The sequence below is a fragment of the Podarcis melisellensis genome (genome assembly GCF_964234715.1).
Source record: "Podarcis melisellensis genome assembly, chromosome: 10".
In the NCBI taxonomy this organism is placed as follows: domain Eukaryota; kingdom Metazoa; phylum Chordata; class Lepidosauria; order Squamata; family Lacertidae; genus Podarcis; species Podarcis melisellensis.
This window is the reverse complement of record NC_138542.1, coordinates 57,552,591-57,579,157: the sequence shown is the minus strand read 5'-3', so window position 1 is coordinate 57,579,157 and position 26,567 is coordinate 57,552,591. Positions and strand designations below refer to the sequence as shown.

Sequence of the window (26,567 nt, the reverse complement as noted above, 5' to 3'; positions counted from 1 at the left end):
ACAATCCGTGATGGGCGCTGTTAAATGGGCAAAGTTCTTGATGAACTTCCTATAGAAGTTTCCGAAGCCCAGGAACCTTTGCACGTCCTTCTTGGTCTTTGGTGTTTTCCATTCCAGTACCGCTTGAACCTTGCTGGGATCCATAGCCAACCCCTTGTCAGACAACCGGTACCCCAGGAATTCCACCTCCCTGCTATGAAACTGGCATTTCTCCAGTTTCACCCACAGCCGATTTTCTCGCAGTTTGCTCAGTACTTCTCTAACATCTCGCACATGCTGCTCCTCATTCTCTGAGTACACCAGGACGTCATCTAAGAACGCCACGCAGTTCTTGTAAAGCAATGGCCCCAGGACGTGATTCATGAATGATTGAAAGCAGGCGGAGCCCCCTTGTAATCCAAAAGGCATAACTAGGTATTCAAACGCCCCCAAGGGGGTGAACATAGTGGTTTTCCACTCATCCCCCTTCCTCACACGTATCAAGTTATATGCCCCCCTAAGGTCCAGCTTGGTAAAAATCTTCCCTTTTCTCACCCGTGTCAGAATGTCATCAATTCTGGGCATAGGGAAAGTCACTGGTTCTGACACAGCATTTAGGGCCCTGAAATCACACACAAGCCTGGGTTTGCCCGTGTTTTTTTTGTCCACAAAGAACACTGGGCTGCCCCCCACCGCTCGTGACTCTCTGATGAAACCTTGCTTGAGGTTCTTGTCAATGAACTCCCTTAACTCCTGCATCTCACGGTCTGACATGGCATACAGCTTGCCCACTGGCAATTGTGCTCCTGGGAGTAAGGTGATTTGACAGTCAAAGGGTCTGTGCGGGGGCAGTTTATCTGCTTCCTTTTCACTGAAGACGTCAATCAAATCAGCGTATTGTGGTGGCACCTTCCCCTTGTCAGTCACTTCCATCCCTGCTAGAGTGGCTCTGGCCCCTGCCTGACCCTCTCCCTCCTTGCAGTGTTCTAGGCAATGTGCTGAACCAAAGGAAACCACCCTCTGATGCCAGCCTACTAGCGGATCGTGTAGTGCCAGCCAGCTCATTCCCAGAATGATGGGAGCTCCTCCCAAGGTGGCTACATTAAACGCTATCAGTTCTGTGTGTCTTGCCACCCTCATAATCATTGGTACAGTCTGTTGGCTCACTTCTCCCCCCAACAGTTCCCTCCCATCAATCGTGGTTACTTGCAAAGGCTTACTTAATGGGAGAGTTTGTATCTGGTGTTCAGCAGCAAACTCCTTACTCATGAAATTACAGGAGCTGCCTGAATCCAATAGCGCTTTTATCTTTAGTGGGTGTCCGTTTGACAGTTCCAGCAACACCTCTATCACAAGCGCTGGTCTTGGAGGTTCCGGTGTGGGCACATTCACTACTCCCTGGCCTGGCTGCTGTGCCCTGCTGTTGGCAACCAGGCGTTGGCTTTTACTTGCTCCTCTATTTCTCCTTCCTCCTTTCCCCCAACAGTTCCCGCCATGCCCTGCCATTCCTTCCTTTGCGGACAAACTCTGGCAAAGTGCCCTGGCTGTTGGCAGAGATAACATCTCTTGGCACTCTTTCCCTCCTTCTTCCGCCCTTCACTGGTGTTTGAAACTGCGCGCGCGCGCGCTGTTCCCAGTTCCATCGGCTCTGCGGGCGGGAAAGACTGCTCCGGAATCTCTGGAATGCGGAAGTCCTTCCAACGTTCCCCCTTTCCTTCCCGCTTTTCCAAAGCTCTTGCTTCTTGGCGCGCTCCTATGGACAGTGCAGATTTAGTCAGCTGATCCATAGACTCCGCCCTGGGCGCCCGGGAAAGTTCATCTTTCACGGTCGGAGAGAGCCCTTCTTCAAATAACATTTGAATAGGTTCACTTGCTAGATCCCACCCCAGTCTATGAATAAGCATAGTGAACTCAGTCCAGTACTCACGTACAGATCGGCTCCCCTGTTTGCACCCCATCAACTGCCTCCGCACCACCCCCTGCTCAATCTCGCTGGAAAACATCAAGTCCATGGCGCGAAAAAACTTCCTCGTGTCCTTTAAGATATCATTATTGGCTGCCATCAGGGGTCGAACCCAGTCCCTCGCCCCTTCCTCTAGATGGCTAATTACGTACGCCACTCTAGAGTTCTCATCGGTGAAGTCATCAAACAGTAGATTGAGAGCATATTGCATCTCCGTTCTAAAGGCTTGATAGTTCCTGGGATCCCCCCCAAATCTCTGCACCAATCCAGGCACCTTTCTGGCAAGTGGGGCGGTTTTCCCCTTATCCGCATCTTGAGCCCTCCTCTCCTCAAGCCTCGCCGTTTGCAGCGCGAGCTGGACCTCCATCGCCCTGTACCTTTCCTCCAGGCTTGGACCTGCTCCAGCTCCAGCTCCTGCGGTTCCGGCTGGTTCGCTCATGATGCCCTCTGCTTGCACAAGCAGCTTACAAAGACTGTCAGATTGCTGTGATGGGATAATGAGCTGCTTGTGCGTAAAAGCTTGATCCCTCTGGTGTTTGGCTGGTCAACCAAACCGAGGCACTAACGGAGCCTCCCAAGGCGTGACTCCGTTAGTCGCTGGTAGAATCTGACAGTGGGCGTCTACGAAATTTACGCCAACATAAAAGTTGTTTCACGGACATGCGCCTTCGTGACTCTCTGCGTGACAGCTTCCGGCGAAGGGTGGGAGTTGCCAACGGGGGTCTTGTTACCTCTGCACTATTCTCACTAGAAGTATCCCAGAGCCCTCCCTCCTCCGACTCCCCTTCTGCCGGAGCTTCTGCTCTCCCCCTGCTGGTTCCCTCCTCCGCTGCAGAATCTCTCCGAGTCTGCTGGAGCCTCTGCACCATCTCTCTTTCCGATGGCAGTTCCCTGACAGCACGTCTTTGGGATATGCTTCCGGGTGAGTCACGTGAACTGCACCTTGCTCCTGCCCTGGAAAATGTGCTATTTTAGAAGGGGTGGGGTGAGATTGTGGCCCCAGGAAAAGTGCCATGCTTTTTCATGAAACCACTGTAAACACTTGGGATTCACCACACAAACAGTTTTGTAATCAGAGCGAAAGTGGCTTTGTGGAAACCGCATCAAACCCCAGTATTTCAGAAGAAGCCAGAGGATTGAGAGTAATTGTGGATAACGTCATGTGTACATGGATTCGAAGGCTGGTGTGAAAATGGACGAAAGCCAGATGAAAGGGTAATGTGTGACAGAGGGACCTCACTTGACACAACAAATCAGCTTCCCTTTTTCTTACCTACTTAATTTTACTGTTAGGGAAGGGGGACAGAAAAGGACTTTCTTCTGGGGAGATAAATTGCCTCTTGATACTGTAGGCTGAGGTATTTTCTCTAGTGGAGTTATTGACAAACAAGTCCCATCCACTGTCTTTCAAGTGGCAAAGCTTCCTTGAGGTGATGCTCATTCTACTTTGCTATGCTTTTTCTGCTGCTTATAGGTATGGATGGATGCAGGTACTCAGATCTTCTTCTCTTACGCCATTTGTCTGGGATGCCTGACAGCTCTGGGCAGCTACAACAAGTATCATAACAACTGCTTCAGGTAACTGAATGTGAGTCCACCATGCAAAGTCCTGCCCTTTTCACTTGTTGTTTTCTTTCTGAACCTTCAGTATACTTTCTGCAAAGCAGCAGAACTTTACTGGATTAAAATAATCCCTGCTCTGATCCTGTGTGTTGTGTTTCTCAAATTTCCTGTCTTTTCCAAATGAGTTTTTAAATTTGTTCGTTTTCTGGAAGCTAAAAGGTGAGCCATCTGTTACAAGAAACACAAGGCTTCTACCAAAAATGGATCTTCCATATCAAGTTGTCGCCTTCCAGCCCTCTGTAAAATGTAGCAAAATTTAACCCACTTTTCCACATTGGTTGCTTCCACACTACTAACATAATCCGGAATTGCCACCCTTCACTCACTCACTCACTCACTCACTCACTCACTCACTTTTTACAGAAAATCCAGACAATGTCATTGCCAGCATTTAATTCCCCCTTCTCATCCTGTGTTTTCCCCCCAGACCTAATTTGTGACAAATCTTTAATTTACATTTTAAATGTAAAAGAAAATTGTCACTGGCAAAAAGTGAATTGAGGTTCTTAGGAGTTACTGTGCCTTTAGTTACAAGCTTACTCCTTGCATCTTCTCCCTCCTCTGTTCCTTCCTATTTCTTGTGGCAGCAACTACACAGTTAAAACATCTAATAATAATTGTGAAGGAATAAATGAGACAGAAACTGCAAAGAGTAAGCTACTAATTAAAAGCACAGTAACCCTGAAAAACTTCAACACACTTTGCCAGCTATAGCTGTCTTTTAAATTTAAAATGTAAATTACTATTTTTTAAACTGTATTGCACTCATCCTGTTCCCTGCATGGGGTAGAGATGGGGCCTTAATTACAAAAAAAAGAAGAAAAAGAAAAAAAGATAGAAAACCAGTAATTAAATCTGCTTTCCCTTCCACCAGGTAGAACAGCAAATGAGAAACTAAGCTGCAATTAAGAGGCTATTCATCAGTAACTGAATGATTAATAATTCATGCAATTAATTTAGTGATTTCCCTAAGATGGACACATCTTCATTTGATTACTTCAGTCTTGTTGGCTATTGGTGGTGCTTATCATTTGATTGGCTGTCCGTCTTTATAAATGTTTCATTCTCACTAGATGTAAGGTTGTTTTGTTGATCTGATATTCGCCTGTTCTTCCTAGGGACTGCATTGCTCTGTGTTTTTTGAACAGTGGGACAAGTTTTGTGGCTGGTGTTGCAATCTTTTCCATCTTGGGCTTTATGGCACAGGAGCAGGGAGTGCCTATTTCTGAGGTAGCTGAGTCAGGTGAGTGGTTTATGCAGAAAAGTAGCATTATGATCATCAGCATCCTAGAATGCTGTATGTGACTGCGCTTTTGGGGCGGCGGAGGCAACGTGCCTTGATTCTATAAAGGGAGAGCCAAATCAGACTGGGAGGCCTTTTCTCTTCCCCCTTCCCCCTTCTCTTGTAGCAGTGCCCACAGCCAGTGTGGTGTAGTGGTTAAGAGCGGTAGTCTCGTAATCTGGGGAACTGGGTTCGTGTCTCCGCTCCTCCACATGCAGCTGCTGGGTGACCTTGGGCCAGTCACACTTCTTTGAAGTCTCTCAGCCTCACTCACCTCACAGAGTGTTTGTTGTGGGGGAGGAAGGGAAAGGAGAATGTTAGCCACTTTGAGACTCCTTAAAGGGAGTGAAAGGCGGGATATCAAATCCAAACTCTTCTTCTTCTTCTTCTACTTGCTGCTGAAGATGGTACCCAACACTTTAGCAGCCTTGTTTCTTTATTAATACTGTGCATGGCAGTGCAACAAAGATCCAGGAAAGAGGCTGGACTTCCCTGCCCTATAAATATAATTTGGCGAATGTGGCTTACATTTTGTCATTGTTCTCGCTGCCTGCCTGGTGTTCATAACACCTCTTCGCAAAACTCTCTGATTCCAACACACCTCGCTTAGCAACTTTCTCTCCACAGGGCCTGGCTTGGCGTTCATTGCATACCCACGAGCTGTCGTCATGCTGCCTTTCTCACCACTATGGGCCTGCTTCTTCTTCATCATGGTGGTTCTGCTGGGACTGGACAGCCAGGTAACAATGCCTTGAGTGGGTAGGTTCAGCCAAGAACTTAACCTCTCGCCTGGGAGGCAGAAGACAGCTTGCTTCTTTTGCTGTGGGTGATAAACAACAACTTCACATTGAGGAAAAGGGCCTCGGACAGACCTAACAGGGCATGAAATACATTTTTTTCCTACCTGATTAGACTTGTCTTGGTGTGCTTACCCAACTCATCATCTGCCGGGGAAGGTGCAGGAGGCTGGAATCTTGTTGTCTGAAGGATAACTTGTAATGTTACCTGCAATTAATTCATTGCTTGGGTGAGCAGCCAGTGTTGAAGGTAAAAATTCTGTTCATGTTGGTTGGGCTCAGGACTAGAATCAAGCTTTGGGAACCCGGTCTGCTCACGTCTTAAGGTGTGGCAAGCATTAGAAGCCCTCAAATTCTTCTCCAGCTCAGAACTGCTAGGGCCATGTTATGTTCGATACTTTGTGGATAACTTGTTGAGTTGAATGATAAGGGAGGGTCTAAATTGGGTGATTTTCGGTGATAGGAAATTGCTGATGGGTGCCTAAATTATCTCCCTAGTTTGTCTGTGTGGAGAGCCTGGTGACGGCCCTAGTTGACATGTATCCTGGAATCTTCCGGAAAAAGAACCGCAGAGAAATGCTAATCCTTATTGTGTCCATCCTCTCATTCCTCGTGGGACTGGTCATGATCACAGAGGTATCGGAACTTGCATTTCCTTTGCTTATATAACTTCTGCATAAAAAGGGAGGGAAAGAGGGTTTGCTGTTGTTGCAAATACAACAAACTCTTTTTAGCCCCATGGGTGCCAGTGGCACTAAAATGAACAAATTGCTCTACTTCCCCCTCAAGACATCCTTCTCCAAAGGAAATGGAAGTCACCTCAGAGGACCCTGTGGTCTCCCATTTCATAATGGGAGGAGTGCCCTGTTAAGGCAAGGAGATGCCAGGGAGACTCAAGCAGGATTTGAGCAGGGGTGGGAAACCTTTGACCCTCCAGATGTTGCTGGACTACAGACCCCATCGTCCTTCACCACTGGCAATGCTTGCTGAGGCTGAGAGGAGTTGAAGCATCTGGAGAGCCAAAGGTTCACCACCCCTGGATGAAGAGGCAACAAATTGGGGCTCTGCCTTTAACTGATCACCAGCACTTTATCAGTCGGTTTGAGTAATCAATCAACATTGCAGCCTGGGTTTTCATAGATAGCCAACTATCTAATCATAAAATGTAGCATAGGAGCCAATTCCTAGGGGCCAAGAGGTGTTTGCCCCCACTAATAAAATATTTGAGGGGGCTGCCCCCCAGTTGATGGGCATTGCATGCACCATGTCATGTGATCCATTATGCTTGGTGGGTCTTACCTGCCCCCCCATATTTTATTCAAGTTGGCACCCCTGAAAGGTAGCCATATTAAGAAAGTATCCTACTATCTGCTAGAAAATGTATCATCACAGTTGAGTTCCTTGTTATGACAGATATTCCCCTCTTAATGCTGGTTAATTTTGAAGATTTAAGAAAAACATACAATAATCAGCACCTTTCATGAAATATATCAAAAACTGCGATTTTGCTGCCTTGGTTGTACATAAATTGTTCTCTGTTGATTTATGCACATTGCCTAGAAACATCAACAATTAATAACTACAAATTTAATACAAACAATCCAGAACAGAAAGCATAATGGAACGACTAAAATATTATTTGCTGAGATTTTCCAGGTCTTCTGGGAAACAGGACTTACATCTTCATGCTCAAGCCTACTTTTTCTTAGACTTCTGATATTAATGTCTAGAAACTAATATCAGAATAAATTATCAGGAATTGCCTTTCTGGTCATGCCCTATGGCAGGAGTGGGAAGCCTCAGGCCTGGGGGCTGAATATAACCTCCAAGCCTCTCTAGCTGACCTTCAGGACCAGGCCATGCAAACCTCCCCGGCTTCACCTCTCACTGTCCCTGCCTTGCGCTCCCTTTGAGTGGTTTTGCCTGGCTGGGCATTGTCCTTGAGCTCTGACAATGCCTCTTGCTTGCGTGAATGGAGGAGAGGGGTCTCTGAAAAACTAGCTCACAGCACAAGACTAACGTTTACATTAATTGCTCTGCCCACTTTTGCCCTGCTCGCCACTGGCATGTGGCCCTTGGAAATTGGCCCCAAAGAGAATGTGGCCCTTAGACTGAAATAAGTTACCCCACACCCACCTACCCTATGGGCTTCTGAAGGCTGATAAGGTGCCTTTTGGATGGAGATGAACAGCTGCCACCCAGTGCATGGACATCTGTGCAGCAGAGCTCCCTCTTTTCCAGCTTTCTACAGAGGCATGAAATGACACAAGAGTTTTTGTAGCTCGTCCTCCTGGATACCTTAGATTCCTAGTTTCTCGCCATGTGGAGGCTTAAATATAGGCCTGCTGCATACTTCTGCATTCCCAGACTATAACTTATCGTCTCTTTTCTGTCTCGTGGTAACAAGAGGCTGAAAGGAGAACATTGCTAAGATTGCATTCCAGAGACATTGGCTTTCCACCATGATGTGGCGTATTTAAGGAATAGTCCCTGGGGTCAGACTTTTACAATAAATTACTTATTATCCATCTTGGACCCCACTCCCCACAACATGCACACCAGTTGCTGCGTAGAGTACTTAACATTAAATAGTGCAATATATATCAACAGCCACTAGGGCCTATGTTATGCTACTACTTATTATTATTATATGACCTTTGCAGAGAGGGGAATTCAGAGTTGATACTGGAGCAACAGTGGTTTCCCCTAAATTCATATTTTTTTGGCAGCAGCGAAGAAGGAAAAAGCAACAACAGGAATCTGGAGGGAGCAGATGGCGTCCACTGCCAATATAAGATACACTGACAGGATCTCCAAATACCAAATAATGGCCCAGTGGATGATAAATATCTCTGCTTAATAAGCCAAGATGTGGACCATTGTAGAATCATAGAATTGTAGTGTTGGAAGGGACCCTGAGGATCATCTGGTCCAGCTCCCTGCAGTGCAGGAATCCTGCCCACAGCTGTCCCTGGATGGGCTTGAACCACCAACCTTCTGGTGAACAGAAGGTTGCACTGACCCATTGCACCACAGGCTCTGTTTGCAATCACTTTGATTTTCCCTTTGCATGAGTAAGCCAGGATGCAGTTAACCCCAGTTTCCCATTGTGTCTGAACTGGAAACTATGGTCAATGGCTTCCAAACAAGCCAGAATCTGGTAAAAAGGTAAAGGTAAAGGTACCCCTGCCCGTACGGACCAGTCTTGACAGACTCTGGGGTTGTGCGCCCATCTCACTTAAGAGGCCAGGGGCCAGCGCTGTCCGGAGACACTTCCGGGTCACATGGCCAACGTGACATCGCTGCTCTGGTGAGCCAGAGCTGCACACGGAAACGCCGTTTACCTTCCCGCTGGTAAGCGGTCCCTATTTATCTACTTGCACCCGGAGGTGCTTTCGAACTGCTAGGTTGGCAGGCGCTGGGACCGAGCAGCGGGAGCGCACCCCGCAGCAGGGATTCGAACCGCGGACCTTTCGATCGGCAAGTCCTAGGCGCTGAGGCTTTAACCCACAGCGCCACCTGTGTCCCTCCAGAATCTGGTAGCCAATTTTAAATCATGGCTTCATGTTCGGATTTTGTTTGGATGCCATTACCCATTGTTTCTTGGTTTTGATGTAATTTTTGTCTATCCACATGTGTAAAGGGAGACTGTATTGAAATGCCAAGTTGAGATAAGATTATTTCCCAAACTGATATTTGGAAAGGAGGTTTCTAGATAAAAGAAAGTTATACTATACAGTGGTACCTTGGTTCTGGAACTTAATCCGTTCTGGGAGTCCGTTCGACCCCTGAAACTGTTCAAAAACCGAGGTGCAGCTTCCGATTGGCTGCAGGAGCTCCCTGCACTCAGGCGGAAGCTGCGTCGGACGTTTGGATTCCGAAAAACGTTCACAAACCAGAACACTTACTTCTGGGTTTGCGATGTTCGGGAGCTGATTTGTTCAGGAGCCAAGCTCTTCGAGTACCAAGGTACCACTGTATTGAAGATCAGATCAGTAGAAAGCTATACTAGATCAATATTAGAATATTAGATCAATATTAGAAGAATTCATGCTGTCACTGGTTGCTTGGGACGAGAAGCTCTGTGCACTAACTACAACCCTTGGCTTTCTCTCCTCTTGTCTCCTTCTTTCTGCATCCTTAACTCCCCTTCTTAGGGTGGGATGTATGTCTTCCAACTGTTTGACTACTATGCTGCTAGTGGGATGTGCCTGCTCTTTGTCGCCATTTTTGAAACCCTGTGCATTGGATGGGTATATGGTAAGTGCAAATGCAATGGAAAAACATGCCACTGTTTTAAGAGCACATCTCTATTGTTTCTGAAGCAGGCATTAAAACCACCAGAAGAGGGGCTTCCCAAGATGTCATTTTTAACACACATTAATGATTTGTGCTCACAATACTAATGGGGTGGTTGGAAGTAATGCCTCTTTCAATATCGTTTCTACCCGCAAAGGTTTTGAGGTGGTCGCATCGCTTCATTTGCAATCAGTACACATCTCATAACTTCCTGCTGAAATCTCATAACTTTTTATATCACAAGTGCCCTAGTTTACAGTGGTACCTCGGGTTAACTACTTAATTCGTTCTGGAGGTCCGTTCTTAACCTGAATCTGTTCTTAACCTGAAGCACCACTTTAGCTAATGGGGCCTCCTGCTGCCGCTGCACCGCTGGAGCACGATTTCTCTTCTCATCCTGAAGCAAAGTTCTTAACCCGAGGCACTATTTCTGAGTTAGCGGAGTCTGTAACCTGAAGCATATGTAACCCGAGGTACCACTGTATTTTCGTCCTGCTTTTGTTGCACTGTAGCCCCTCCAGATAGCAACAACGTGGGAGGATCGGTCAAACATTGCAGAACAATGCTAAAACACTAGTGCACTATTATTTTTTAATGTTTGACGTCTTACTATGTTTTTATATTTTGCTGGAAGCTGCCCAGAGTGGCTGGAGAAACCTAGACAGATGGGCGTGGTATAATAATAATAATAATAATAATAATAATAATAATAATAATAGCAATAATGTCAAGAGCATGTTGCAGAATATACCTGCAATAATACTGAAGAGGCCTTAGAAAAACTCCTAGTGAATGAGGCACCTTGATGTCACTTCTCTGGCCTACCCTATATTGCCTTACTGGCCAGAGAAGTTGCCAATCGTTGCTTTGATACCTTAAACAGGTGCTGCTAGCCTTTCCTTCTCCCCACCATATGTTTCTAGCAGACTGCTTTCCCTCTCCTCTTTTTGCTTTTCACAGGCGCTGACCGTTTCTATGATAACATCGAAGACATGATTGGCTACCGGCCATGGGCTGTCATCAAATACTGTTGGCTATTCATCACTCCAGCTGTCTGTGTGGTGAGTTAGACATCCCGGTCATTTGATCAGGAGGCACAACAGGAAAGAGTGCACTTGGGCAAAGAGGCAGTGATTTTCCAAAATGGGGGTACAGATAGTCTTTATTCTTGCTGTACTGTACTGCAGGTGGGAGGCGGGTGGCGCTGTGGGTAAAACCGCAGTGCCTAGGACTTGCCAATCATATGGTCGGTGGTTCGAATCCCCGCAGCGGGGTGAGCTCCTGTCTTTCGGTCCCAGCTCCTGCCCACCCAGCAGTTCGAAAGCACCCTTAAAGTGCAAGTAGATAAATAGGTACCGCTTTATAGCGGGTAGGTAAATGGCGTTCCGTGTGCTGCGCTGGTGCAGGCTCGCCAGAGCAGCAATGTCACACTGGCCACGTGACCCGGAAGTGTCTGTGGACAGCGCCGGCTCCCGGCCTCTTAAGTGAGATGAGCGCACAACCCTAGAGTCTGATAAGACTGGCCCGTATGGGCAGGGGTACCTTTACCTTTACTGTACTGCAGTGTGTGGTTCCTCAAGGAACTGGGGGATAATGATAGGATTCTGCATAAGTGGAAACAGACAGAATCCAGAAGAAGTTCAGGATGCCTAAACCCAAAACTTGATGGTTCATGTCCTGTAGTTCAACATCCTGACAGTTATGGGATTGGCCCTTTCCCACATCTACTGTTACATGTTTGTGCTGGAGTTATAATAGTTGGGTAGTTGGAGGTGGGTAATAAATGGGGCAGAAGTTGATAGACAGGTTCTGTTACCCAAAATGCAATGTGTGGTCAAATATTGCATTGTGGGTAATTGGCCATGGCAGGTGACTGTAGCGGATCGGAATCAAAAGTGCTGCCACTCACCAGAAGAAAATGGGTCCTTCTGAGCTCCAGGGGCCTCATTCAGTGCCTGACTACACCAACCCCTGACAACGGGCCTGGGAAGATATTTGATTGTGGATCACCAAGGCCAGCCAATACTATTGGGCAGAGTTCCAGCTAATTTTTGGGTGCCAGGCAGCTAATTTTGGGTGTCAAGAAATGGCAGCAAATGCTTCATTATTTAATGGATGGTGATAATGATACATCTGCTGCTATGGGAGAGGTGTCTGTGAGATTATTATTTTTTGCCTCAGATGCCAAAATAGCTTGGCCAGCCATGAATATTATGAGTGGGGAAGTGGGGAGTGGCACTTTCTGCTTTGCCTCAGGGAGCAAAACATATTGGGCTGCCCCTGCACATCTCACCTAATTTGGCCCTGATGGTATCTATATGCTGCAGATAGCCAACAAGATATGGTTGGGCTCTGAGACTCTTCTTCCCCAGTCAGCGGTAGTTCAACAACATCTGGAAACTAACCACATTGCCTACCTCTCCTACTGTGTGTGTGTGTATGCATTTTGTGTGTGTGTGTGTGTGTGTGTGTGTGTTGGGTCATCGGGAGAAGTATTTCCTTGGCCAGAACTCAGAAATCTTGGTCAGGGAGGTTCTCATTGTGTCACAGGCCATTTTGCTCTGGCCATAAAGTGAGCAACATGACTTAGTGACGGATGGTGTGCTTAACCCTTCCTCCTCTCCTCTCCCCAGGCTACATTTCTCTTTTCTCTCATTAAATACACCCCACTGACATACAACAAGAAATACGTGTACCCATGGTGGGGAGACACGGTGGGCTGGCTGCTGGGACTCTCATCCATGATCTGCATCCCGCTCTGGATTGTCTATAAACTTTCCACCATCAAGGGCTCCCTGAGAGAGGTGAGGTTGTTGTTGTTGTGTTTCAGAACTGGACTTTGAGAGGCTGCTTGGGCGAGGGAGGCTTGCTGGTTACTCAGCCTATTGATGCGATGCACTTTGGAGGCCGGCTTGTTGTGTTGCAAAAGTAATTAACGGGGACATTGCACTAATTTTTGCCAAGGATCATTCAGTTACTGGCAAGAGGAGTTCGCGGCTTTATCGAGCTCCGCTTGGCTCGAGGGCTAGGCAGATGAAAACTGCCTTCCTGTGAGCTTGTTATTGACTGCACAGCATTTTTAAAATGTCACCATTTGAGAGCTTCGCTTTGCAGTGCTCTCTGGCTCCCTTCCTTCCCCTCCTCCTCTGCTTATTGACTTCCAGAGAAAACACTTCATGTATTTCCTGTGTGATATTTTAAATTTGTTTCCCACTATTCAGAGCTATTGAAGAAGTTGCAGTATCATGAATGTCGTGGGGGGTGACTGCCACCCCCTCCTCCGTAGTTGGAGCTGTGCCTTCTTAAAGCCATTTCAAGTTTCCTTCTCTCCCCCCCCCCAAATAATTCATAGCAAGTTTCAAAAGCCTTATTTAGTATTAAATTACACAATACAACAGTATTCTCAGCCCATGCTGCTTTGTTCTATTTCTTCTTTTCTACATGGTATGATTCCTAGTCATGGTGATTGATTGATTAATAAATGTTGATTATATGTTGATATTTCTTGACTTTATTTCAGTACCATTCCTAATAATTTGGAATGGTGTTCTCAGTTATGGGACCTGATATAGACAAACTAACAGCGTATGTGCAGGAAAGGAGATGGGGCAAAAAATCCAAAGGATTCCTCCCCACTATTTGACATGACTTTATCACCTATGCAACACTGAATGAGCATGGGCACAGAACCCTGCCGCCACACAGAGTCCTTTGGAACAATACTTTTATTTGATAAAAATGCCAATTTTCACTTGTTTCACTTTTTAATTGCTTTACTTTTAATTTCTGCAGGGCAGGGGGAGGCTGGAGGAGGAAGAGGGCTTTTTTGTTTCTTCTGAATTATAAAATAATAACAATAAAAAGTTGGAGAAGAATTTGGAGTTGGTGACAACTTTATAAACTTATCAGGGTGTTAATGAACTCAGGAAACCCTGATCTCGATTGACCAGTAGCCTGACTTAGGATAGAGCAGCTTCTAGTGTGTGTGTGTGTGTGTGTGTGTGTGTGTGTGTGTACAGAGTGACACTTTGATTGCTTAGAGGAATAATCTTCCTTCCACTTTCTCTTCTTCCCACTTTGTTTTTCAGAGATTCCATCAACTTGTCTGTCCAGATGAAGACTTGCCCCAAGGCATGTGCCCAAGACAATCTTTTCCAGCCTCCAAAACTAGGCTCCTGATGCTAACTGAGTTGGATTCTCACTGTTAGAGGGAAGCAAGCCCCTTCTGCATTGGACAATCCTGGACTTTGCCTGTGGCCAAGGAGAGAGGGACCCAGGAGCTGATTTCCCCTTCCCCCCTTCTGAAGATCCATGGTGGCTGCTAGGGAAAGAGAGTTCTCCCAAGACGTTGTGGTGGAAGCTGATTCAGCTTTGTCTTTTCTCTGGGGGCACAACCACAGGAGATGGTTCAAACCAAAATGTTCCTCTTGTGAGATCTTCCAGGAGTGGGACTGGAAGGACAGAAGCCTGGGATGGAAATACTTAACACCGTCACAGAAGCATTTTATCATGCATGGGTTTTAGGGAGCTTCCTATTCCATCTATAAAATCATTGTTCTTTCCACATATTTGTGATGTGCATTATTGTCTATTAAAGTGGGTGGTGATCTGCTGCTCAAGGCTTTGCCCCTGTTCCATTTCCAACTTGTAGAGACATATGGCTTGGGACAGAAGTACAGTATTCCAGTATTGGCCTTTTACCTTGTTGCAGTAGGATTTTGTCCCCCTTCCCTTTTTTCTTTAAGGCCCAAACTGTGTACAGCATCAACAGTAGCTCCTTTCCTCATGGGCTGAAAGTAGCTCTTTTGGAAGGTGGAAGCAGTCATCATAACCATGGCAGGGAGGTGTGATTTTAAAAAATCCAATTGTCCCATTTCTTCTGATCCCCAACAGCTGCTGCAATTATTACTATTACAGTCGTACCTTAGTTTTCGAACAGAATGCGTTCCGGAAGTCCATTTGACTTCGGAAACCAAGGCGTGGCTTCTGACTGGCTGCAGGAGTGTCCTGCAGCCAATCAGAAGGTGCGTCAGACGTTCAGCTTCTGAGGCAAAGTTCGCAAACTAGAACACCTGACTCTCCAAATGATCTCACCACATCCATAAGCAAAGATGTTTTCTGCATAATGTCTTTCCTTCCATAACATTTGGTAATCCCTGTTCCTTCTCTTGCTTACCTATTGGGACTTTTGTTACTCATTTTAAAGAACACTATTAGCTTCTATCACCACCACTCCTAGATGCAAAATTGCACACAAACATGTGCATATTAGGGTAAATTCCCACTAAAATGCTCATGAATTTTAGGGAGGATTTATATCTATTGTAGGAACGTGGGTGGTGCTGTGGGTTAAACCACAGAGCCTAGGACTTGCTGATCAGAAGGTCGGCGGTTCAAATCCCCGCGATGGGGGGAGCTCCCATTGCTCGGTCCCTGCTCCTGCCAACCTAGCAGTTCGAAAGCACGTCAAAGTGCAAGTAGATAAATAGGGACCGCTCCGCTGGGAAGGTAAACGGCGTTTCCATGTGCTGCTCTGGTTCACCAGAAGCGGCTTAGTCATGCTGGCCACATGACCTGGAAGCTGTACGCCAGCTCCCTCAGCCAGTAAAGCGAGATGAGCGCCGCAACCCTAGAGTCGGCCACGACTGGACCTAATGTTCAGGGGTCCCTTTACCTTTACTTTATATCTATTGTAAACGTGGAGAACCAAACATGAGACTGGAAAAAATAGAAGGCGAAATCAACATATACGCCCATCCCTAATCGCAGTGAGCACAAGCAAGGGCATGGAACATCTTGTTGGTTAATGGCAGTAAGGGTGTCTTCCTACATGCAGGATTCCGTTTTGAGCTGTTGCTGTGGCTTCTGAGCAGAATAGTGGCTGTCTAGTGGCCCATGGAAGGGGAAAGATTAATTATATAGCAATGCTGTTCAAATATTCAAAGCAAATGTTTTTGCTGAAAATGATGGCCAGCTTTTTTTAAAAAACAGAAATCCTGCAAGTATTTGTTGCCACAATTTTTTTTTGGAAAGAAATCATTTTTCTTTTGTAGTCCAGGTATGAAGACATTTGTTATTCAGCAGTTCATTATTCACTGACTTCATTATTTGTCCATTATTCAGTATAGGTTGGCAAGCTGCAGACTGATGAAACTGCATCACATGATGAAGAAAGGAGGTGCTGAGGTGCTGTAGTGTGGAATACTAACAATTATTTGGGCAGCAGTCCAGCATATTGATGGAACATTGTAAAAAGTCCTAGATTCTTTGAGGGAGATGGATTGAGGATTAAATCTGTAGATTAAAATTTAAACCTCCTATACACATGTGTGGGAGAAATGGAAAAGTAAGCAGGCTGTGAAGCCAGTGTGGTGTAGTGGTTAAGAGCGGTAGTCACGTAATCTGGGGAACCGGGTTCGAGTCTCCGCTCCTCCACATGCAGCTGCTGGGTGACCTTGGGCCAGTCACACTTCTCTGAAGTCTCTCAGCCCCACTCACCTCACAGAGTGTTTGTTGTGGGGGAGGAAGGGAAAGGAGATTGTTAGCCGCTTTGAGACTCCTGAAGGGGAGTGAAAGGCGGGATATCAAGTCCAAACTCTTCTTCTTCTCTTCTCTGTAGCTGAGCAAAAACATTTATATGTTTTACAGTTTGCTGAAGTTTAAGAATTATGAAGTTATACTGTTTTATCCCCTTTTATTTGTGATCTGCTGACCTTCCTCTCTTCACCCCCGTTGCAGAGAATGAATGAGACATTTTCAGTAAGATAAGCAAAAGGTTTTACTTACATTTCAATGAAGGCAGCAAATGCATCAAAGTAGTGTGCAGAAAAATACTTCTAAGTTACCATAATATAAAAGTTGGTAGTCTCAAAATAGTGTGTGTGTGCGTGCGCATGTGTGCATACTTGAAGCCCAGAAACATGTCTGCCTCAGAAACATGTCAGAGGCAGAAGGAAGTGTAAGGGATTATCATATTTGTTACAGAATTGTGCTGAGAAGGCAAAGGAAGTGGCCTCACACAGAGGGTCCTAGCAAAACACGCACTTGTGATTTGGCTGCAAACCCCACAGATTCCATGTATGATTTCATACATTTTATCTCACTGGTTTTCCAGCTCTAGCAAATTCTATTCTATTCTATTCTATTCTATTCTATTCTATTCTATTCTATTCTATTCTATTCTATTCTATTCCTGCATAATACACCACTTGATTGTAAAAGTATATATCACAAAGTGGTTTAGAAAAGATAAAACAGAAGCAAGAAACATACAAAAGTTAAAACGCTAAAATTAAGATTACAATTACCTCAACTTTCTAAGCATCTGAAGCAAGGAAGACTGCACAGTGCAGGCCACTGGTGAAATGACTTGTAGAATGAAAGAACATTTGGAGGAAGGGCCGTCTTAAGCATATCTGGCGCCGTGGTGCAAAGATCCCCCCAGCGCCCCCCCAGTTTCCCAGAGTTGACCTTTTTTAAGCGGGGACCCCAAAGTTGTTGACCTTTTAAAGGAAAGGTTCCCCTGAGTTGTTGACCTTTTTTAAGGGAGCTGACACCACGCTTAACATAAGCAAAGAACCAGTAAACAGTTAGGCTAGAGCTTAACTATATCAGAAAAGCACTCAGCCAGTTTGGTTGCCAATAAATACTCCTGCTGACATTTCTGAAATCATGGTCTTTCCAACTAGTGGCTCTGTTAAATGTCTTACTTTAAATGTTGTGATGATCCTCTGCCCTTTTAAAATGTGGTTTTGGGAGTGAGAGGTTATTAGGGTTGTTATTTTTATTTTGATTATGTATTTTGTGGTTTTATATTTTGATTTTATTCAGTGAAGCGCCCCGAGACCTTGGGGTATAGGGCAGTATATAAATTGTAATTCTAATAATAATAATAAATAATAATAATAATAATAATAATAATAATAATAATAATAATAATCCCACTTCCTGGCATCCACGTGCCCCTTTTTGTCCCTTTACACTGTCATGTTTTGCACCAGCTTTCTTTCAACTAGCATAAATAGATAAAATTGGAAGGGGGGGGGGGAGAGGTAGCAGTGAGAGAAGAAAGACAGACATCCTCTCCCATATCCTATGCCTTCTTGCAGCACTACTCAGAAGTAAATCTGACTCTATACAATGGGGCTTACTCTCAGGTGCATTTACATAGGATTATCATTGCTGCAGAAATGATACCTTTACATTGCTTTTAATTATCACCTGCCCCAGGAAGGTGACCTTTGCAAAATGAAATCACAAGGCTGCGTTGCAAGATCAGAAATACCGAATATAAAAGTGGTCGGCAAGGGGTGAAGGGTGGAGACAGATGGCTGGTGACGCACGAACTACAATGCTTCATCCAGCCCACATCATAGAAACGGCTCCCCCTCCCCTTTTAATTTCGTGGGGAGGGGAGAGCAGGGGATCCTTATCAGCCACACTCCATAGAAATCATACCCCACCACATAAAGGTAAAAGTAAAGGGACCCCTGACCATTAGGTCCAGTCGCGGACGACTCTGGGGTTGCGGCGCTCATCTCGCTTTCTTGGCCAAGGGAGCCGGCGCACAGGTTCTGGGTCATCTGCCCAGCATGACTAAACCGCTTCTGGCGAACCAGAGCAGCGCACGAAACGCCATTTACCTTCCCGCCAGAGCGGTACCTATTTATCTACTTGCACTTTGACGTGCTTTTGAACTGCTAGGTTGGCAGGAGCAGGGACCGAGCAACGGGAACTCACCCCGTTACAGGGATTCGAACCACCGACCTTCTGATCGGCAAGTCCTAGGCTCTGTGGTTTAACCCACAGCGCCACCCGCGTCCCTATCCCCACCACATACCCAACTATTAAAACTCCCTCTTGCCAAGCAGCAGGTGGGGGGCAGGCACAGCGACGGAGGAAGTCTCTCGGCACTGCCCATAGGGATGGTGTGGGAGCTGCCCAGGAGGCAGCAAAAGGGGATGTGGGGCTGGGAGGGACGCAGTCCTTGGCTCTCCCCCCACCCGTAGCCACCTTTGTCTCCTCATCCTTTCGGGGCCTGGCGGGGAGTCAGAGCCTCGCTGGAAGCTGGAGAAAGCCTCTCTCAGCCCAGCCCCTTGACAGCCCTATGCTAATCCCAGGCACACAGGGAGGAGCCAGGCGGTTGCCCCAGTGCCTCGCTTGGATCTTAACTCACGCAGAGCCGCAGCAAAAGAGCCTGCTCGGTGCCCCTGGGAGCCCAGTGCTGTGGTGCCACGCGGTAGGTGGATATAGGTGGATGGTAGGTGGATGTAGCCTACCTTGATTTCAGCAAGGCATTTGACAAGGTGCCCCATGATATTCTTGTAAAGAAGCTGGTAAAATGCGGTCTTGACTATGCGACCACTCAGTGGATTTGTAACTGGCTGACTGACCGAACCCAAATGGTGCTCATCAATGGTTCCTCTTCATCCTGGAGAAGAGTGGCTAGTGGTGGGCCAAAACAAACAAGATGAATTTTAACAGGGAGAAATGTAAAGTATTGCACTTGGGCAAAAAAATGAGAGGCACAAATACAAGATGGGTGACACCTGGCTTGAGAGCAGTACATGTGAAAAGGATCTAGGAGTCTTGGTTGACCACAAACTTGACATGAGCCAACAGTGTGACGCGGCAGCTAAAAAAGCCAATGCAATTCTGGGCTGCATCAATAGGAGTATAGCATCTAGATCAAGGGAAGTAATAGTGCCACTGTATTCTGCTCTGGTCAGACCTCACCTGGAGTACTGTGTCCAGTTCTGGGCACCACAGTTCAAGAAGGACACTGACAAACTGGAACGTGTCCAGAGGAGGGCAACCAAAATGGTCAAAGGCCTGGAAACGATGCCTTATGAGGAACGGCTAAGGGAGCTGGGCATGTTTAGCCTGGAGAAGAGGAGGTTAAGGGGTGATATGATAGCCAAGTTCAAATATATAAAAGGATGTCACATAGAGGAGGGAGAAAGGTTGTTTTCTGCTGCTCCAGAGAAGCGGACACGGAGCAATGGATCCAAACTACAAGAAAGAAGATTCCACCTAAACATTAGGAAGAACTTCCTGACAGTAAGAGCTGTTCGACAGTGGAATTTGCTGCCAAGGAGAGTGGTGGAGGCTCCTTCTTTGGAGGTCTTTAAGCAGAGGCTTGACAACCATATGTCAGGAGCGCTCTGATGGTGTTTCCTGCTTGGCAGGGGGTTGGACTCGATGGCCCTTGTGGTCTCTTCCAACTCTATGATTCTATGATTCACCAGAGACAACGGTTAAGACATCCCTGCTTGCAGGCAAGCTTCAAACATCTCAAAAATGTGTGACGAAAGACTGCATTCCCCCCGCCCTGTGAAAATTTCACCGAAATTATGTTAACTTTTGAATGCAGTTGGTTTAAAATTAATTGATTGAAAAACAGTCAGGAAAATAGCGGAAGAAGGTTTTGGCACTTCCAATTCAGCATTACTTCAGCTCAGCACTTGAACACAGTAAAGGTGAGCTACACCTGGGATCTTATAGGTACGGAATGTTCGCATGAACTTGCCTAGGTCTATAACAGTGATTTACAGAGGCCTTTGCTTCTGGCCATTTGATTATTATTATTTAAACAATGAGGGACAAAGAACTAGAATATATTGTAAATCAGAGGACTTCTGCAAAAAACAACAACCCCCAAAAACAAACAAACAACACCCCAAATCCCCTATAGTACCAGTGGGGAGTTTTATTTACCAGGAAAGTCCATCGCTCAGTGCTAGAGCATCTGTTTTGCATGCAGGTTAAACCTCTTGGCATCTCCAGGTATGGCTAGGAATGCCCCCTACCTGAAACCCTGGAGCTCCACTGCCTGCCAGCGTAGACAGTTTTGAATGACACCCTACCAAGGGTCTGACTCAGTATATAAGGCAGCTTGCTATGTTCCTACCAAGCAAAAATAAATAAATGACCATTTGAGTACATATAGCTCCCATGATGTCTTACAGATTAGCTTTGTGGGTGATATCCCCCAGCAATCTCTCACAGCAGCAGCAGCAACTGGGATTGCATTTTAAATAAAATTATAAACTTCCTTCTAGCAGCCACAAGGTGTCCCCAGTACTTTAGCTCCTTTTGGTGATCTAGGTGCCCTGCACAGCAATCGGATTGGAATTTGGGAAAAGCAATTTAAATTAACTTTAAACACTTGAATTCAAGGGTGATGCTGAGTCTTCTGCAGCAACAGGATTCCTGTACACTGCAGAGATTCCAAAATATGCCCATGGCATGTACTGTATTTCCAGTGGCATAGCGTGGGTTGTCAGCACCCGGGGAAAGGCAAGTAATTTGTGCCCCCTAACCCATGGATTTGCGCCCCCTAACCCTAACCCCTAGATGTTGCACCCAGTGCGGCCGCCCCCCTGCACCCCCCACGCTACCCCACTGTGTATTTCCTGATCGCAAAGCATCATCCTAAGGGTTCTTTTTTAAAAAATGACTCTATGATTGCTGAGTGCCCTTGGGGAACTCATTCACGAGAAAGGCTTTGGGAGTAAACCCTGGGGAAATATCTATACCCACTGCCTTGCAGGACATATTCAGGAGGAGAAAAGGCTAAGGAGTAAATTCTACCCAAATCTGGAGTGGAGTCCCTAACATGGTTGAATGGTGCTCTGTTCGCCTTCTTCCAGCAATTCCTGCAGCCAGGCTGGTGCCAAGCATATTGCTCTGCTTTCCTTTTGGACCACATCAGTGAGGCTGAAAGTTGTCTTCTTCTCTGGGTAGCCCAGGACCTTCATACACACTGCCCAGGCTTGTGCCTCAGAGAGGGGACTGCAGCAAAAGCAATGCAGGAGGCAGCAGTTACAAGCTAAGAGTCTCTGCAGCCACAGAGAATCAGCGCTGTGATTCTCCAGTGGTTTGACTTAATCCCCGGAGGCGCACTCCATTGTCTCTCAAGACAGACAGTTGCCAACAGCAACAACAACCCTTGGGGAACCCAGCTTTCCTAGGTACTCAGTCACTATAGCTCCCATGGCCTCTGACTGGGTAGGATTAATCAGATGGGATGAATCCAGTCAATGAATGGATGGTACATATAACTTAAAACTGGCAAGTGGTGTTTAATACTTTATTATAGGAATGGGGAGCCTTTGCACACCCCCACCCAGGTAATGCTAAACTGCAGCTTCCATCATCCCTAGCAAACACGGCCAATAGCCAGGGGTGATGGGAATTGTAGTTTAGCAACACTTGGTGCTTTTTTAGCTGCTCTGTAATGTGTTTTTGAGTATGGTTTTATGCAAGGTAAGGTGCAACGCCCACCTTACCTTCAAGGAATTGTGTGTTTGCACATGTAGGACCTGCACCATGGAGGACAGTGCACCTCAATGTCAGGATCTTCTCCTGTTCAGGCTTCCTGCCAACTTGCAAAAAGTGTGAGGAGCTCAAGCAGAACATTCTCTGCTCCCTCCCATTTTCTATTTTACTTCTCCAACAAACACCCAGTTCTCCCTGTGTGTGTGTTGAGGTTCCTTTGGTTTTTGGCCCCAATAGTGTTGTGTTTTTTTTAAAAAAAGGTTTTGTTTCTACATCTGCAAACGTCTGCTCTCCTGTGTAACTGAATGCCTCCCTCTTTCTCAGAGGTCTCATTCTAGCTCTATTTTTTGTCAGCACTCATCATCCGAGTTTGCTATTAGAGGGAGTGATTAATGATCTAGCAGGAATCTTCTCATCTGTCAGATGGTGCTGCTGTTTTGGTTCCCTGCCTAAGACAATCTTGGTGACACAGAAGAGCTGCCACAGTGTGTATGATGCCAGGAGGAGCTGCCTCAGCACAAGGGTTTTCAATGATGCATCTCCTCTGTGTTTTGGGGAGACTTCTCCCATGCCTCCTGAGATGCACCACAGCACACAAGGGGTTCCTTGGCAGGAAGGCAATTCAGAAATACTCCAAGTAAATAAATGATGGAGCCTTCTGCATTATCTATAAGGACTGCAGACTTCCTGCTGTTCAGAGGGCTTTACCCTAAATGTTCGATTGCCAGGCAGAATTCTAAACCTCCAAAAAAGAGAGAGAAGAAATATTTTCATTTTGCAGTTGGATATGGAGGGCGATTTTAGGTGTCCAAATGGAATACCTGCTGGCCTGGTTCATGACTTGGGCATAGGAGTGTTATGTTACAAATGGCTCAAAGTTAAGAAAAGGATGGGCTGCTCCATGTTACAGAACTGGCTTGGACAGCTGTTTATTGTCCAGGACAGCTGTTTATCAGCTCCATTTGGTACGCAGGCTGAGACCCTACCTGCCGGCAGACTGTCTCGCCAGAGTGGTGCATGCTCTGGTTATCTCTCGCTTGGACTACTGCAATGTGCTGTACATGGAGCTACCTTTGAAGGTGACCCAGAAACTACAATTAATCCAGAATGCGGCAGCTAGATTGGTGACTGCGAGTGGCCGCCGAGACCATATAACCCCGGTCTTGAAAGACCTACATTGGCTCCCAGTACTTTTCTGAGCACAATTCAAAGTGTTGGTGCTGACCTTTAAAGCCCTAAACAGCTTCAGCCCAGTATACCTGAAAGAGCTTCTCCACCTCCATCATTCTGCCCGGACACTGAGGTCCAGCGCCTAGGGCCTTCTGGCGGTTCCCTCACTGCGAGAAGCCAAGTTATAGGGAACCAGGCAGAGGGCCTTCTCGGTAGTAGCGCCCGCCCTGTGGAACGCCCTCCCATCAGATGTCAAAGAGAAAAATAACTACCAAACTTTTAGAAGACATCTAAAGGCAGCCCTGTTTAGGGAAGCTTTTAGGTTATTGTATTTTAGTGTTTTGTTGGAAGACGCCCAGAGTGGCTGGGGGGACCCAGCCAGATGGGCGGGGTATAGATAATAAATTAATATTATTATTGGTGAAACCAGAGCTCCAGAAGCTGCAGATGAAAAGTCCCTCATTTAAGAAGCCTCTGTGCACACTTTGGAAACTGATCGTGGACATTGCAGAGCTGATGCCAGCCACCTGCCTGGTCCTTTCTGTGGTGTAAGCTGTGCCAGGCATAGAGGGGTAACCAGCAGCACCATTGGTGTTGCCATCTCTGTGTACATATTGTACTGCAGGGGCTTTCAAAGGCCATCAAGTGCACCGCTGTGCCTTGGAAAATCTCGGAGTAGTTGAGCCCTAAAATCACTGGTGGTATCTCTTCCCCAGATTTCAGGCGACAGCATGGAAAGCTTAAAGCAGCCAACATCTGCTTGCTTGTTTCCCCAGCCTTTGAGTAACAAATCCCTTCTCTGACTTTCAGCTTACATAGCATAATCTTGACAAGTGGATCCTTTGGCAGTCTCCTCTTCATGGAGATGCAGCTTTCCCCACCTATATTTCTTCTCCACACTTGAGAAAAAAATATGTAGTTTTCATATAAACTAAAATAAATTGGAAAGAGAGCTCCACGAAAGCCTAGGCTTAGGGCGCCATTCATGTTTAAAGCGCTGCGATATGACTTTAAACAGTCATGGCTTACCCCATGGAATTCTGGGAGCTGTTAAGGGTGCTGAGAGTTTCCTGTGAAAAGGGATTTACTGTTAAGTGACTCTGAGAATTGTAGCTCTGGGAGGGGAATAGAGACCGAACAATTGTTAACACTCTTAACTACAGCTCCCAGAATACTTTGGGGGAATGTCATGACTGTTTGAAGTGTCATGACAATGTTTTAAATGTGTGGGTGTGTGTGACCTAGGTCTAGAGTCAGGCCACAAAAAGAAACCTGGCTTTGCTGATCCTTAAATATAATGGACTGCAGCTCTTATTCATTCAACCTTCCCCAAGCAGACATTAGCTGTGTCACAGATGAACACCTAGAATCTCTATAACAGGACATGTATCCAGATGCCTTCACACAATACATTTTTAGCTGTTTACAGATTTCTTGCTGAAAGAGTAATCTGTGAAATGTCTAAAAGGCAACAAATGTGCTTTGCAAATGCACATATCATACAGGTGGGCACATCAGGGGACTGTGATTGGTTGATGACCCACAAGCCCACACTTACTTGGTATGGTGACTCTGATTTATTATCACATGAATTTTGGACCTTAGGTCTTCAGCAGCTGCCTGCTTCATGCATTTTAACTTCAGGTTTGCCAGTTTTATAACCATGACTTGAGGCACCCAAGCAAAAAATTACTTAACTCCTATGAGCACCTTATGGCAAATGCTCACTGGATCTTTTGTCAGCTGCCAGAGAGCGGTTCCCAAGTGTTAAAATGTAAGACTTGAGCCTTTCCAAAGTTCAGCTGCAGATGTCAACACAACATTATAATATGCCAACAAAACAAAAGTTGTAAGTGATATTCATCATACCAGTTAAGGATTGCAACCAATAATTATTTTGGATTTACTTATGGAGCCTGCAACCGACTTGCACAGGTGAGCCACAGATTGGGAACTGCTGAGATAGAGACCTGGATTCCAAGTGCTTAGCAACTGAGGCAGCACATCAAATCCAAACCATGTGTATATTATCTAGAGGACATTGGGACAGAATGCAATCAAGCACATAGAGAACAAATAAGAACTCAAATACTGCATCTAGATTGAGGTTGGTTTTTTTGTCCGGCATCTTTCCAAAGCCCACAACTTGCTGGCCAAGATCATAATGATTGACAAGAACAAACCTAAGCCAAGGAAGCAAGGAAGTGGAAAAGGGTATACCAAGCACAGAAGTACCATAGGTGGAAGTCCAATCACAGGCAATGCAGGAATCTCAGCTATAGCATCCATGACAGATGGCCATCCAACCTCTGCTTAAAAACCTTGAAGGAAGGAGAATTCACAACCTCCTGAGGGAGACTGTTCCACAGTTGAACAGCTCTTGTGTGGGATAACAATTGCTTGGTGCATGGTCACATAACTTCCCCAGAAACAAATCATAATGAATGATCACTGAACAGCCAGCATCATATAACATCCCCATAAGCTGTTGCAAATAAATCAAGATGAATTCTCAGTTAATAGGTGGCCTGGAGCTGACCTCTGTGTGGACTTCTGCTTTCTCTGTCTCCAGCACAAGGCTTGTGTGACAGGAAGGGAGTTCCCTGGAACATCTCCCAATGGATCTTTCAGAAAGACATCCGCAGTGTTAACAGACCAGGTGGGAGGGCCGTGAGTCAGCCCAAGCAGTTCTATTAAAATCTCTGCACCTGTTTCAGGAAGAAAAGGGCCAAGCAGAATAGGAGACAGAGGAGGCTCTGCCAGCTGGCAAGAGATGAATAGAGGAAGAAGAGGGCTTGTCGGAAGAAGAATACTGCTGAGATATGGCTTTTCCCCATTGTTAGGTTTAGTATTTGGTAAGACAGGAAGGAGACTGCAGCACAACACAGGTTGTGGAAGAATAACTGAATCCCGACTCAAACAGTGGGATTAATCCAGCAGTGGGTGGTGTTGTCAGTCAGGGATGGTATGGAGGAAGACAGCCAGTTTACTGGTAGGTGGAGAGACAAAAGCAGGCGGGTAGGAACTGGCTGAGGGCAGACTTGAGGCTGGTGGGGCAGTGGTCCATTCACTCTCATGAACCAGCCCCAAGCAGATTAGTCTTCTGCCATGTCCGGTGTGCAGTTAGCAGGCCAAATGGAGATATTTTGCATAGGGACAGTAAACAATGCTGGGA

At 46.1% G+C, this 26,567-nt stretch overlaps 1 protein-coding gene across 1 annotated transcript in view; it reads left to right on the top strand.

Moving 5' to 3' along the window:
* LOC309378632 (sodium- and chloride-dependent GABA transporter 2-like) overlaps positions 1-14,507 on the top strand; it is a 47,567-nt gene extending 33,060 nt beyond the window's left edge. Inside the window, exons 8-15 of the mRNA XM_081927094.1 lie at positions 3,417-3,520; positions 4,684-4,808; positions 5,475-5,587; positions 6,143-6,280; positions 9,802-9,904; positions 10,904-11,004; positions 12,577-12,747; positions 14,032-14,507. Of these exons, the coding sequence (XP_081783220.1) occupies positions 3,417-3,520; positions 4,684-4,808; positions 5,475-5,587; positions 6,143-6,280; positions 9,802-9,904; positions 10,904-11,004; positions 12,577-12,747; positions 14,032-14,151 (975 nt within the window). The 3' untranslated portion in view covers positions 14,152-14,507. The remainder of the gene's footprint in view (positions 1-3,416; positions 3,521-4,683; positions 4,809-5,474; positions 5,588-6,142; positions 6,281-9,801; positions 9,905-10,903; positions 11,005-12,576; positions 12,748-14,031) is intronic.
* The last annotated feature ends 12,060 nt before the right edge of the window (positions 14,508-26,567 follow it).